Source organism: Chionomys nivalis, chromosome 8, assembly GCF_950005125.1.
Source record: "Chionomys nivalis chromosome 8, mChiNiv1.1, whole genome shotgun sequence".
Taxonomy (NCBI): Eukaryota; Metazoa; Chordata; class Mammalia; order Rodentia; family Cricetidae; genus Chionomys; species Chionomys nivalis.
The window spans coordinates 61,865,249-61,879,846 of NC_080093.1; the positions used below are offsets into that span (position 1 = coordinate 61,865,249).

The following is a 14,598-nucleotide window of genomic DNA, read 5'->3' on the forward strand; positions in this document are numbered from 1 at the left end:
AGGAGCTGGGTTCAAATCCCCAGCATTCATGTAGAAGAGCATGGCATGGTCTCACACAACTGTAACTCCAGCTCTGTGAGGGGACAGAGACAGGACAGAGACAGGCTTTGATGACTGCCATCTAGCTTTAAGTTACTTGGGCGATCCTGTCTCTTGGGGAAAGCAACAGAGCGAAATATCACACACACCCAAAAGTGGTGGCAGAGAATATAACAGGCATTGACTTCTCATTGGCAGGCCTGAAGTGGCTGACAAGGAGGCAGACCCTCCAGGGTGGAGGAGCAGCAGCAGATGGAGAGACAAGTGTCACCGGAGATAGAAGGCCCTTCATTCTTCACATGGCTGACTCACCAGGACTCCCACGGGTGACTCTGGTTTCGTGCACTCACCAGCTGTGCCCAGCTCACTAGCAAAGAAGTTTTATGTGAAGCTTGACTTTCGGCCATTTTTCTACCGCTCATCCGTTTTCCCTGGCAGTTATTGGGAAGAGTCACACTCAATTACCTCCTGAATTTCCAGAGTCCCACACAGCTTTCTGGTGTTTAATGGATGAGGATCAACGGCGTGGAAGAGGCCACAGTTTTGCTTGAGGTCCCTCCACACCAGAGGGACCAAGTGGCCCAGGACCAGCAGGAGGCCTTCATGCTCAGTGAGCATCCGTCTAGTCCCCAAAGCTGAACAAGGGACCATTTGCACGCGTGAAATAGATTTACCCATGTCCAGCTGTGCGCCAGACTCAAGAAAGGCTCTGCTATTTATCCAGTCTTAGGGGAGTTAAATGCTAGCCATGGATCCCTTGAGTCTAACTCTGTCTTTTTGTCTGTGTACATCAGGGTGCAGAGTGGCCTGGGGCACACAGTAGGCTGGCTAGTGGAAAAACTTCCCTGCGTTCCTACAGGTTAAAGCACAGTAGCATTGTTCTTGGCCCTAATGCTTTAACAAAAAAGAGTTCCCTTTAATAGCATAAAATCACAAAGAACCCAAGCAACCTGAACACTCAACATGGGTTTGGTCTGATGAGACAAACTCTGGCTCACCCTGAGAGCCTGCAAAGCCCAGGCATGAACTTATGGCAGGGTTCCACAAGGCTTACCCACGGCCTTCAAAGAGGGGACGTCACAGGATGTGAAAGCATCAGCCTACTTAGAAATAAAATCCGACCATCTCACCAAAAATGGAAACACATCTCCAAACACCTATTTACAGCTCACAAGACAAGGCAGGCTGCATGTGCTTTCTCTCCTCCCTCTCCAAGGATGGCACAAGGTAAAGTTTGAACTTCTTCAACGAGAAACAGACCTCCAATTGGAAATAGCCACAGCTTCAAGCATCATCCGGGTCATAGGTTACGCATTGTCTTTGTTAATGGCCGATGGGGGTCTGGCCTTCAGAGACTCGGAGTCACAGCCTCCTGGGCTAGGAGCGGTGCCCATCCTCTAAATTCTCCCAATAGCGTGGCCGCTATTTTCAACTCTTGTCCTCCACAGAGAAGCCTGGTAATTTTCAGTGAAGTACTCGGATTAAGGGCTTTATTGAAAATTACTAGGCCTCAGACAAATACAATAAGACAGACAATTCAGAGCAGCTCAGAAAAGGGCACTCGCCTCCCCAATAAAGCTGAACAGAGGGTTTTGTGGGGGAGAAGCCCAGGTGGGTGAAAACGGAGCAGGAAAGGAGTCTGCGGTAATTGTTGGGCAGAGGAAGGAAGAAATGTTGGAGAATGAAAGCGAGAGTGAATGGAAATAACATTTTGTGAAGAGAAAGGAAGAGATCAAGATGCCAAGAGCTAGGCTGAAAGTCATTCAAAACTGTAAAGAACAGAAGAAAAGCAAAACTAGGGTAGCGATTTTGTTTGGGAGAAACACGGGAAGCTAGCAGGTCAGAATTTACTGGCCAGAATGCCCAATATAAAAGGGTGAAAACTCCTATTGACCTTGCTGGTGTCATGGTGCAAGGTAGAAAGGGAAGCTTTTTCTGACTCCACTCTCAGCCTAGCCTGACGGCCAAAGCTTCCCCGCACACAGGATGCAGCCGTGGACCCGAGAATGGGGCCTTCTTCTTAGCCAACCAGCACACTGGTACAAGTCACACTGCCTGGGATGGTCCAGGCCCACCTTCCCCTGGGTTATTATCCAAAGCCCCAACAGTGCATAGCTCAAGGGTTTACTCCATGTTCATATAGTAAGAACAGAATGAAGATTTCCTTAAGTGCAAGGAAAACCAGAACAAAGGAGACAAACTATTTCCATGAGGCTGTGCTTCAACCGTGGTTTGGTGAGACTGAGGTATCATTTAGCTTCAATTTATCACCCTATTAAAAATAATTTTCAAATATTTTTATGATACTTTATCTATTTTATATATGCATATACATACAAATGAATAAGTGTAATAAAAAATTTAAATGTTTCTAAGGGCAAGATCAAACAAAGTTGAGGTTTAAATGGTTATATGCATGCATGCGCACATGCTCAGACATGAGCATGGCTGGGCCTGGCTATGAGTGCAGATGGCAAATCTCATCTGTGTCAGGTCCTCCTGCCTGCTTGTCTGCTCGCCCACCCAACAAGTTGCTGCCATCACCCAGACTGAAGGTGGCTGCTTTTATCAGACAAATAGGACTCTGTGTAGAAATGGCCAGCCCTTCTCTTGTAAGGATCCACCTTTGTCCCATTAGCAACCTCTTCTGTGAGGGAATGTGGGGCTGGGGGTTGAGGGGAGTGGCAGGCTGTGTTCCTGCTGCCCCGGCTCCAAGCCATCGGCTAGCTTTACCTGAAATAATTACAGGGAAACTGTGTTCTTTTAAACACTGCTTGGCCCATTAGTTTTAACCTCTTATTGGCTAGCTCTTACATATTGATCTAACCCATTTCTAATATTCTGTGTAGCACCACGAGCTGGCTTACCAGGAAAGATCTTAACCTGCTTCTGTCTGGAGTGGGAGAATCATGGCGACTGCCTGACTGAGCTTCTTTCTCCCAGCATCCTGTTCTGTCTACTCCGCCTACCTAATTTTCTGTCCTATCAAAGGGCCAAGGCAGTTTCTTTATTTAACCAATGAAATCAACACAAAACAGAAGACTCTCCCCCATCAGCTGGGGGCTGGGACAAATCTAGTCCAAGACTCAGGATGAAGAAGAATGCTAACAGCACACATGGCTTGGACACTCATGGGGGACTGACGGGGCAGTGTAGTGATATTTCATTGGTATTTTAATAAATAAAGCTCGCCTGAAGTTCAGAAAGTAAAAGAGCCACACTAGTTTGCCACAGAAACTGGGCAGTAGTGGTGCATGCCTTAATCCCAGTGCTAGAGGGTAATATATAAGACAGGAGAAGACAGCTCTCAGACACAGTCTCATTCTGAGATTCCTGGAGGCAAGATCACCATTTCAGACTGAGGTAGAGGTAAGAGCCAGGGGCTGACTGTTTTGCTTTTCTGACCTTCAGGTTTAACCCCAATTTCTGTCTCTGGGTTTTTATTCATTGTGCTACAGGACAGAGCTGATTCTGACAGGGTGTCAGGTATGGGGAAGAAGGGTTATGCATTTGAGGCCTCCCTGAGACTCAGCGATTGGCTCGAGAAACGAGGTCATGAAATTGTATGAACATCATGGCACACCGAAGTGATGGAGCCTTTTCAATCCCAAGGTGTTCACTGCCCCAGCAGCGGCCAGAGGGGACTCAGCTGCGAAAAGTGACTATGTTGACACTCTGGAGTACCGGGGTGTACAGCAGGGGGATAATGACAACTCTGTACTTTCTGTGCACTTTTGCAGCAAATTTAAACTATTCCAAAAACACACCCAGGACAGTGACATAGCTCTGGGGGTGGAGGCCCTTGCTGTCAAACTTAAGGGCAAGATTTTGACCCTGGGACCCACGTGGTGGTAGGGGAGAGCCACTCCTACAAGTTGTCCTCTGGCCTCCACAGGCTGATGCACAGGTTGGCCTGTGCGCATGTCTGTGAGAAACTGCTTTCACTGGTGTGGGAAGCCCAACCTAAATCAGTCAGACCAGATAAAAGCACATGGAAGAAAGAAAGCTTTGCTGGTTTTGCTCCACTGATCTTCAGTCTCACTGGTAAGGTCATCTACCCTGCTGTTGCTGCTGTTGCCGCTGCTGCTGCTAATTCCTTCCCTGACAGTAGAACCAACTTCTCTAGGCTTCTGATGTGGGCTGAAGACTAGTGGTTATTCAGGTATCCAGCTTCATTTGCTGAGCTGGGCTCTCGGCCTCTTTGGTGTGAGAATGGCATGACCAGACACCCTATGCTGCTTCTGAGCCTTCCCTGCCATGTTGGACTGTATTCTTTCTTAAGCTATAATACAAAATAAACCTTTCCTCTTTTAAGTTGCCATTTTCTAAGTACTCATTCAGAGCAGGAGCAAAGTAACCACTTCAATGCCCAAGTCAGAACCTAGTGGAACCAGGAGGCAGGAATTAAGAGGAGTGAGTGGTGGCTGGTGACAGGAGCTTCTCATTCCCTAAGGTAGAGAAGAATGAAGCTCCCCAGGAGACAATGCAACTGGCCTTTACAAGCCCAGGAAATAACAAATGATCATTGATAGGCTCTGGTCAGCATTGGTAAATACTCCATGGAAGGGCACAATTCTCAGTTCAAATAATAAAATCGGGACATCCAGGAAATACCAACATGTTCAACAAAATAACATAGCGTTTCATGTGTACACATGAATGTGAAAGTACATGAGCGTGTGTGTGTGTGTGTGTGTGTGTGTGGAGGCCAGAGGTCAGAGTCAGGAATTGTCTTCTATTGCTCTCCATCTCGGTTTGGTTTTTGAGATAGGGTCTCTCACTGAACCTGGAGCTCTCCCATTTTGCCTGACTGGCTGGATCCTCCGGGGACTCTCTTCCCCGGGGCTGAGATTATAGGTGTGAATTGTTCCATGCTTTTTACCTGCATGTTGGGGATGGAACTCAGGTCCCAAACATTGCACCACCCACATCATCTCCCCAGCCCTGGTATTGAGTTCCTCAGTAACCATCACAGCGGCCTGCACCAGTCTCTCCTATTTCCTTAGCCTCTGCCTTTCCTTGTTCTCTGCAGGACTAGTGCATACCCCAGCTCACTCAACTCCCCAGATTCCCCAATACTAATGACAGTAGTTTTATAATGACAGCGATTGGGATACAAGAGAAAAAAACCCTCTTATTCTGGTACATGTTATGTTTCCTTTTCACACCCTTCTGCCATAAATTTTGTAGTTTATGCCTTTAGTCTCCTCCTGCATTTTCTTGATCCATGGTCTTCCTGTGTAGCTCAGGTTCAAGCTCGGGATCCCCTAGCCCCTACCTACCAGGTACCAATACAACAGGCATGTACCAAGTTCAGCCCATTTTCTGCTTCTCCTTTTTTGAAACATTTTTACTGATTTATTTATTCTTATTTTATGTATTTTGGTGTTTTGCTTGCATGTATGAGGGTGTCAGATTCCCTGGACCTGGAATTTTAGACAGTTGTGAGCTGCCAGGTAGGTGCTGGCCACTGAACCTAGGAAGAGCAGCTAGTGATATTGACTGCTGAGCAATCGCTCCAGCTCCTGACATTTTACAATTCTTTTAGACAGCTTTCAGTTTTTCAAGTACTCTAAAGTGTAGAAAACATATACTGATAGGCACACATGTGGTTCTGACTGCTTATCAGGCCCCCAAAGAACATGAAGTACACTTTGGTTTCTCATCAGGGCTGGGTGGAGGTGTCCTGTGACCACGTATGTGACATTAACTGTTCTACTTGTGACATCAGAACACATGAAACTATTTTAGCAATATTTAATATATTTAAAATACCACTCAATAATTAGTAAATCTAAACTAAATAAATCTAAAAAAAATTAATGAAAAACTTGGTATTTGTATTTGTGTACCAGGCCTGCTGTAACAGAGCCCTGGCTTTTTGCTACATACTTAGGACAATAGAAATTCATTTTCTCATAGTACTAGGGACTCACAGTCCAAGACCAAGGCTTCTTTCTATGTGTGTCTTTACATGGTTGTCCTTCTGTGGATGTTGAGTCCCAGTCTTCTGTTTCGATGAGGATGGCAGGCAGACTGGACTAGCATTTATCCCAATGATCTCAGTTTGCCCTAGTTAGCATTTGGAAATCACTGTTTCCTGTACACTCACATTCTAAGCTCCCAGGGATGGTTTTCACATACAAATTTTGAGAGGATACAACCTAGCCTATAAGAACACTCATTTTATTTGCAGTGTCTTCTGGAGAGATGGACTATTGTGCAAAGTATCTGCCACAAAAACATGAATTATATAGATCTCTCTGTCTCTTTCTATGGTGTGTGTGTGTGCACACGCACACAGTTTAACTACTTTATGTACCATGAGCACACTTACCTAGATCTCCTGATCAAGACACATTCCTGGTCAAATGCTGTAGAGCATGGTGGGAGCAGGTTCCCTCATGCTATCCTGTCTTCCTAGGCAGCTGCCCAGCCCTGGAAGGTCTGTGTGGCCCCTATTTGCCTCGGCAGGTGATAAGAGCAGAGGCAGGTCAGGAAATCTACTCCTCCTATTCCTTCCTTGCCTGCATCCACCTGAGCAGAAGCTCAGCCTTCCTGGGCTTAGTGTAGGGGGATGGTCACATAGTCTGAGCAGAAGTGGACCAGTGTTGCTGGGAACTCCAAAAAGTTTCAGATCAAAACTCCAGAATACTCCTGGTCCATCCCAGCCTACAAAAAAGATAATGGCTTCCTAGAGTACACCCTGCTTGCTGATTGTGAAGATGAACCCTGTGTTGCCAGCAAATTACCCAGGTACTTCTCGCCCTATGCTCTCGAGTTTTCTCCAGCACCTGCACTGTAGTTTCTGGTGGATGGATGACTGGGTTCCTATTTAACATTCTGGTGGAAATGTCACAGGCACTCAGAAATGGCTTTCCAATCTTGTCATTTTATCAATACGACTGGAATGGCAGCTGGGAACACAGTCCTTCTAAGCTCACTCTGGTTCAAGGTCAGCCAATGGGATACTACCGTCTTCTTTCTGTTTCCACAACACAGGGACATCTGAGGACAGTCCCTCTACAAGCTCTCCTTTTTTGTCTATACTATTTTGTCACATGGATTCTTTAATTTTTTTTTTAAATCCAAGCTTTTCAAAATCAGCACTATTGACATTCTAGGCTGGATGTTCTCTGTATTGGGGCTACCCTGTGCATTATGGGAAGCTCAGCTCCACAGGCTCAGATTCAGCCACGAGATTGTTAGTGACACTGGTCCTCATTCACGACAACCGATGATGCCCTTGCAGATTGCAGTTGGGTACAATGTTCTAAATTGACAGAATTCTTTTTAGCCCCTTCATGTGATGTTTTTAAAGATGAACTATTGTTGTATAGAAAAAGCTAGCAGGTCATATTTCGTTAAAACAAAACAAACAAAAACCAACCAACCAACCAACCAATCAATCAATAAAAAACACTCCTGTCCTCTGTCTCCCATCTCTGAAGGCCAACAGTCCTATTGAAAACGAGCCATTCTCATGGCAGGAAGCGCTGATCAATGATTTCTTTGGTCATCTAGCCTCCACTCAGTAAGCACGCAGCAGCCGCTGTTCTGAGCTCTAGGCACGCTGGGAGAACAAGTGAGGCCTGTTACTAGTGACCATTGCCTCTTTGGTGAGCTACTACAGAAGCATGACTGCGGACCTCTTAGAGAAAATAAAAACAAGAAGAGAGAGGGTGGCTTGAGGGTGAGGAAGAGGGGAGATTTAGCCTGAGATAGAAAGGAAAGAGCTCTGGGGTGAGCAATGGATAGCTATTAGGCAGAGCAGGAGGTTGGTATATTCCAGACTCCAACAAGTGTGACTAGAACATAGGGTAAGGAGGAGGGCAGAAGAGAGGAAGGTGAAGCCAGAGAAACTGCAGGTCTAAGGCCCTTCCGAGCTGTGCCGCTCACAGGGAGCCTGATTATGGCTACCCATGGAGAGCTGTGCTCCTCAGCCTTGGCTCTCTACCTGTGCCTCATAGCACCTGGTTCCCCTTCCCCACCCAGCATACCACAAAGTCGCAGCTTCAGGCTGAATCCATTGTTTCTCTAGCAATTTTCTGATAAACAAAATGTCCTTAGTCAAGCAAAGGGAACATGAGTAGAGGCCCAACGGGGAAAGCGTCCCATCTCTATATTCTGATCTACTACAGGGCCAAGCAGAATCTATCTTCCAAGTGGCCTGGCTGGGGAATTTGGACTTTTCTCAGTGTTACAAATGGAGGTGGCAAAGACCTGTCACCCTAGTTGCTCAGAACACTGAAGCAGGCAGATCAAAAGTTCGAAATCAGCCTGGGAAACTTAGTGAGATGGTATTTTGAAATAGAAAGGTTAACAGAAGGACTGAGTATGTACCCCAGGGGCAAAGCATGTGCTTAGCATGTGTGAGGCCCTCGGTCAATTCTCAGCAACACACACTTACATCATGCAAAAAGAAGATACACTATTACTTCAGCTAGAATTCAGAGAGAATCCCAAGCTTGTGCTCACAGACTCTACTAAACAGTCACTTTTTATAGGGTTTAGTTCCTGCAAAGGACACCAAAGGGCGGTGTCCTTCATGCACTATAGGTGCTGCTGTGGATAGAATTGCATTTCCAGAAAGACACTTGCAGTCCTAAGCCTTGGTAGGAGTCATACGGAAATGGGCATTTTGGACATAGTTCAGTTCTATGGAGCGGGGTGGGCTCCCTGTCAGGCCAGTGCCTGGTGTCCTCATAGGAGAAGGAATGCAGACACAGATATACTGTGAGCACGGGGAGGACCCAGACAATGGGGTGATGGGTCAGCAAAGCACCAAGAACCAACAACTGCCCACCATGCTTGCCATAAGCCAGATGCATACAATACGTAGTCCTGGCAGGCCTTCAGAGGGAGCATAGATTCCAGGCTAAGAGCTCCAGGCATGGAAAGGCGATATGCTTAAACCGTTCAAAGCTCTGTCATGATAGTCACAGGAAATGAAACACAAGCTTCTTTGGCATTCTGCTGAAGTGACGCAGGTCAGCCTTGATATGACTAAGAAATTCAGTGGAACCCCAGAAGGAGCTTGGAAGTCATCTTGGTTCGATGTTTTTTTTTTTTTTTTCAAATGTCAGAGTGCATCTAGTTTTTATATAATGACTACACATCTATCCACAAGGACAGTGACAAAGTATATGACGGCTGATTAAAATGATGGCAGTTTTCCCTTAGCAGAAGTCAACTGAACACGTCATTTTGCTTAAGCAAATTAATCTACAAATTGCCAAGGTGAAACAAAGCCTGTCTCATGACAGGGTTAATTTTTCAGTGACAACAGAAAAACATAAGACCCCAAAGGCATGCACCAGCTCCAAGCACACAGATATATCCAAGCTACTCTCCCAAACCTGGTTACCCAATTAAGAGCTATTGAAATGTCGGATGTCTTCAGGCCTTACTATCCATAGAGGATCTAAAAGAACTATTGATTTCTTTTTTATAAATAAAAAGATTTCTCATAAGTACAAGCTGGAAGAACATGCATACAATACTTTTGTACACAATATGTAACACACTCTGGTTCTGCAAACATCATGTATTAAGAATTGAGCTTCCAGTGCAGTCGGAGGCACAGGTAAGAGACCAAGGGACAGTGTGCGCCTTACCTTGCCTTTGTCAAAGTAGTGGATGATTTCTTGGTAGAGTTGCTCTTTCAGCTGTCCTTGTGTTGTCGCCTGGAACCCGTCCCGCTGAGTGAGGTGGGCTGCACACACGTCCTCTGACCACTGAGGCAAAAACAAGGAGCGAACAGTGCTGAGAAAGGGAAATGTTCAATAATATCACTGAGCACCAAGCCACGCACTGAGTGTGTGTATGAGACAGTAATTCCAGGGACCTGGGGCTGCTGTCATTAGACTACCAAGGCCTAGGAATGCTAGGGGTACAACCTGTCTCTGGAGAGACCAAGAAAGACAGATGGGAAGGCAGAGCCAGGTGTGCCAGATGTGCCAGAAAATCATGGCAAAGCATGGGCTTCCATGCTTGCAAGCAGCTTCCCAGTAGCCAGGGGTGTAATAAGCAGGCAATTGGTGATTGTCTTTAGAGCAACTAGGGCTCTTTCTCCTTGGTCAGAGAAGGAGAACGCCTTAACAGACAACGCGCGAGGATCACAGGTCATCCAGAAAGGAACTACATAGGCTAACATAGGGAGGGAAAGGTACTTCTGCACCACTGGCTGCACCACTGGCTGCACCACAAGCAGAGATTGTGGAAGTGCTGGTCAGTTTCTGTGTGAATTGACAGGTATACCATGTGAACTCCGTGATATTAGTTTAACAAACCAACATTGTCGGTATGGGCTTCAGTAACAATGAGCAACAGCCTCCTGAGGTTCTTCCATGTGCCTCTGGGTCGAACATGGGTCAGGAGCTTCACCCACGGGAGCTCTAAGCCAACCAAAGACTGTGATCACACAGTGCATCACGGGATATAATGACTCTGGAGAAGTTTCCATAGACATCTAAGCGTAAAAGGTATGACTTTGCATGGGATGACCTGAGGGGATCAGAGGAAAGTACAACTAACAGGAATGGGCTTCTTGGGTGGACCTGTGAGGTACAATGTAACCTTGTATTAAGACAGGACAGTGAGGGTTTTACAAAGAAGCAACTGACTCCCGAGTCAGAGTTTCCAAACAAATGTGGGTGGCAGTGGAGGATGTCCCAGTGAACTCAGTGCTATAGTCAAAACATGGTAGCAGCTGTGGTGGCACTTGGTAGGAGCATGACATTCTAGGGGAGCAGGGCAAGGAGTGCGGACTTGGGTGATGCTGTGACAGAGGACAAAGGACCATATGAACTGGCATGGGGAGTGAGGCTCCAGTGACGGTGGTGACATGACAGTGGATGCTTGCTCTCTGGCACACATCCTTTCCACAGCCCTGGGTTACCCTGAGCTGAACTCTGTAAGCCTGAAGGGCACTCGATCCCTAGGACTGCTGGGTAGAGCAGAAAGACCTTTGTATGGTCCACAAGATGCTCACAATCGTGGCGGACCTGCAGATCTCACCTGCAGGCAGAAATGAGAAACCCCATAAACTGAGTCACATCACAGTTGACTGTTTGGGAAGTAGACTTGTGGATGTAAATGTAAGGCTCTGGCGATTCTGACGTGTATCTAGCAAGAACCAGAAGGTTCAGGCTTATTTTATTGTTTCAGAATATAACGGTAACATATTGAATAGAGATGGGGAAGTCCCTTGTGCTTCCTACGTAAGTCTGGAAATGAATAAATTTATCGCTAAGCTGAACATTCATGTTTTTAAGCATCCTTATTTTTGATCGGAAATATAGTAAAAAAGAGGACTGCATTTAAGACGCTTTTAGTTAAGAGACACAGCATACAGACCATGTTGTTTAGTAAAGTTGATTAACTGGCATGGATTCACACTGATACCAATAGCAAACATATTTGGAAAAAAAAATCTCAAAATGTAATAGCTTAAAAATATGGAGGCAGATCATGTTGCATTTACCACTTAATTGGCAAATTTGGAGCTCAGTGGAAGAGATAACACAATTGAGCCCATTGATCTAGGCAGTGGAACAAGCTATCACAGTCTGTGACAAACCCATCTGTACTCAATATATCCAAAGATTAAGCAAATGGTATGCTTATGCACAGATATATGTTTTACATTCATTCAGACTTGCTAAGTTTGTGTTCTAAGAGTGTGAGCAGGCTGTCAAGCCATTTTAATTTCCCTGGTGCAAACAACAAGATCTTCACATTTTGCAAAAATACCCAGTTACTGACATTTGGATTTCTAATAAATACAGACACTGGACTTTACAAAAGCAATGACTGCTTCCGGGGGCACTCCCTGAAAGCTCTGTCTTCAAAAATGATATCTCTTGGGAAAGTTTTAGATGACCACAGACAAGAAGGGTCCTTAGGCATCCAGCTTCTAGGATTATGGAGGGGGAGCCAGAGTAAGCCAGTTCTTTGCCTTCTGCCTGCCAGGACTCTGCTCATTTCAGGCAAAGGCAAATGCTGTAGATTCATGTGGTGTGTGTGTGTGTGTGTGTGTAGATTTCAGGATGAGACAGAGGCTGAAGGAGTCTGTCTGAGGTTTATAAAACTATCTCCCTTGACTCCCACGACCCAACAGGCATCTCCTAATGCACATTTAAATGCAATTTTCTCCTGTGGGTTTATCTCTCAGTCTACTTCTGGTGTTTGGTTGGGGGGGGGTAGCCTAGTTCTGGAAACAAGATTACTAAATTAAGCACTCTTATGGTTCTTGTTTATCTAGTGAAGAATTTTCTGATCTTTTTATAAGGATGTCATGAGGAAGATAATCAAAAGACTTGCTGAGACTCTCAAATATAAAACTTGAAGTTGCATAGCAGTTTCTCCATCTAGTCATCTGTCTGCCCACATCTACTGTGCATGCATGCATCCATCCTTCTCCCATCCATTATCCAGCATCCATACATCCTCATAGCTTCCATCCATCCATCCTTTCATCCATCCCTTCATTCTTCCTTTATCTTTCTCCACTTTCCTCCCCAAATCCACCCATCTACTTACTAATCCACCCACCCATCTGTCCACCCACCCAGCCTAGTTATTTTATAAGGATCTACTCAGTATTATTAACTGTTCTGGAACTGGCCATGGGAGAGAACACAGATACATCAGCACAAGCAAAAGGCCAATGTCTCAGAGCGAGCTGAGTAACAAAGGAATCACCCAGAGTTGAAGTTCTCATGCTACTGATCATTAGTGACACTCTTTAGAGACGCAGACAGCCAACACAGAGACTCTCAGCGTGGCCTGCTCTGCAGAAATGTCTGGATATGATTTCTCCCTCTGCCAATGTGAGAAGGAGGATGACTTATCCTTCCTCCCAGCTGCTCTACCGGGGTCATTCCTTCTTATTGATGTTGTCCTCCATCCTTACTCAGTCCCGTTGGCACAAGTGAGGAACTGCACAATATCTAGCTAACTGTTGCTTCACAGTCCACTGATGGTTTGCAAAACTTGACACCTTGTTAAATCGGCATTTGGCCAGGCCGAATCCGTAATCAGAACACCTCTTGAATATTTTTTGTTTATATCACTGACTGTAGCCAGTACCCATAAAATCTCACGCTGGTGCTCTACTAAAATCTGCCATGGAAAAGGAAAATGTGGAATCAACTCAGAATTTATAAGAAAAGCTGTGTAGACGTGTACTGCAATTTTTATTACCTTTAGAAGCTTTGCGTGGAGAAGCAAGGTGTAAGCTGCCTCTGTGTAGTTGTCACACTCTTTGTGCAGGTCACAGAGCTTGTATAAGTACCTGGTGATAAAATAAGGCTACATTCTTAAAGCGTCACAAGGTAATTTGTGTTGAGGACTGTGGTGCTAAATTCGACATTCAACGGTAACTCATGGCTATCCTTTCCTTTTACTGTGTCCGTAACTCACAATGCCTTGAAAACTGCTGGTGCAGAAGTCACTAAAAGAACTGAGAGGAATAAATATAATAATAATAATGCACACACATATATACCATACGTTTATAAATAAAAGTATATGTTGGCATATACATATACAAATATATAATTTTAAGTCATCTTTGTAGGGAAAAATGAAGATACTATATAAAGGCAAGAATTTTATTTCAAGGTTCCTTATTTCTTTCATCTTTCCCAGTTTTATTCCTCAAACATTTGAAATAAGATTAGACAATCTAGACTGTGCATTTTTCTTGAGTCAAAATGTGTGCACACATACACACAATCCATAAAGATCCACATCTACAAGATTAAAAAAAAAAAAGCTGTGATGACAGCGAACGTGATCAAAAGAACGTCGTCTGTTCTGTCGGAGAAAAGGATGCTCCTTACCATAAAGCCAGACACATTTTGGATCAAAGAGGCTGGTTGTTTTCCTAAGTTTACTATATAAGCATGGCATGTTTTAAAGGGAAAAAAAAATCTGAGAACTAGAAAACCACACAAGCACACTCTGCATAGCCAGCACACAGTCAAGCTTTCTGTCACGCAGATGTAGGCTAACCTGATTATCTAAAGTGGTTTGTCGTCTTGCTGACTAGTGACCACAGAATCTGAAAAGTGACCACAAAATATAGTGGATCACTCTAAGAAAGTGTTTTGATCACCCACAGACACTGGGAGTCAAACCTAGATCCTCCCCAAGCTCTACCAGTGGGCTACCTCCTCAGCAGATCTTAAAAGCCAATAATGAATCAGGTTCGGCCACACAAAACATTTCTCTTTTTGGTGCAATAAAGATATAGACATGTGGGAATAGGGTACTAGTTAAAATAAGAGTAAAATGCAAAATTATATTGTCTACTTTTGGGAAATTTATTTCTCATTTGATAATGTGGCTTACTAGAAAACTTAAGAACTTGTAATATATCTTTTAATTTTTTTCCCCAAAAGAGCTGTATTTGTTGATCAATAGGCACAAAACCTTTTTAAATAACCATGGCTTCCTAGCTGGCTAAATGTTGCCCCTCTTAACCCAAACTTTACACAGGCACAGACATGCTGAATAAGGGCTGAGAGCACAGCGGAGGCTCTGCCATATTTC

General features: G+C 44.8%; 1 protein-coding gene across 2 annotated transcripts in view; it reads right to left on the reverse strand.

Moving 5' to 3' along the window:
• The window catches only part of Dock1 (dedicator of cytokinesis 1), a 497,567-nt gene that overhangs the window by 46,064 nt on the left and 436,905 nt on the right, over positions 1-14,598 (reverse strand). For both annotated transcript variants that reach the window (XM_057777087.1, XM_057777086.1), the window contains exons 37-38: positions 13,246-13,336; positions 9,657-9,776 (exon numbers count right to left, since the gene is read on the reverse strand). In XM_057777087.1, coding sequence (XP_057633070.1) covers positions 9,657-9,776; positions 13,246-13,336 — 211 coding nt within the window. The remainder of the gene's footprint in view (positions 1-9,656; positions 9,777-13,245; positions 13,337-14,598) is intronic.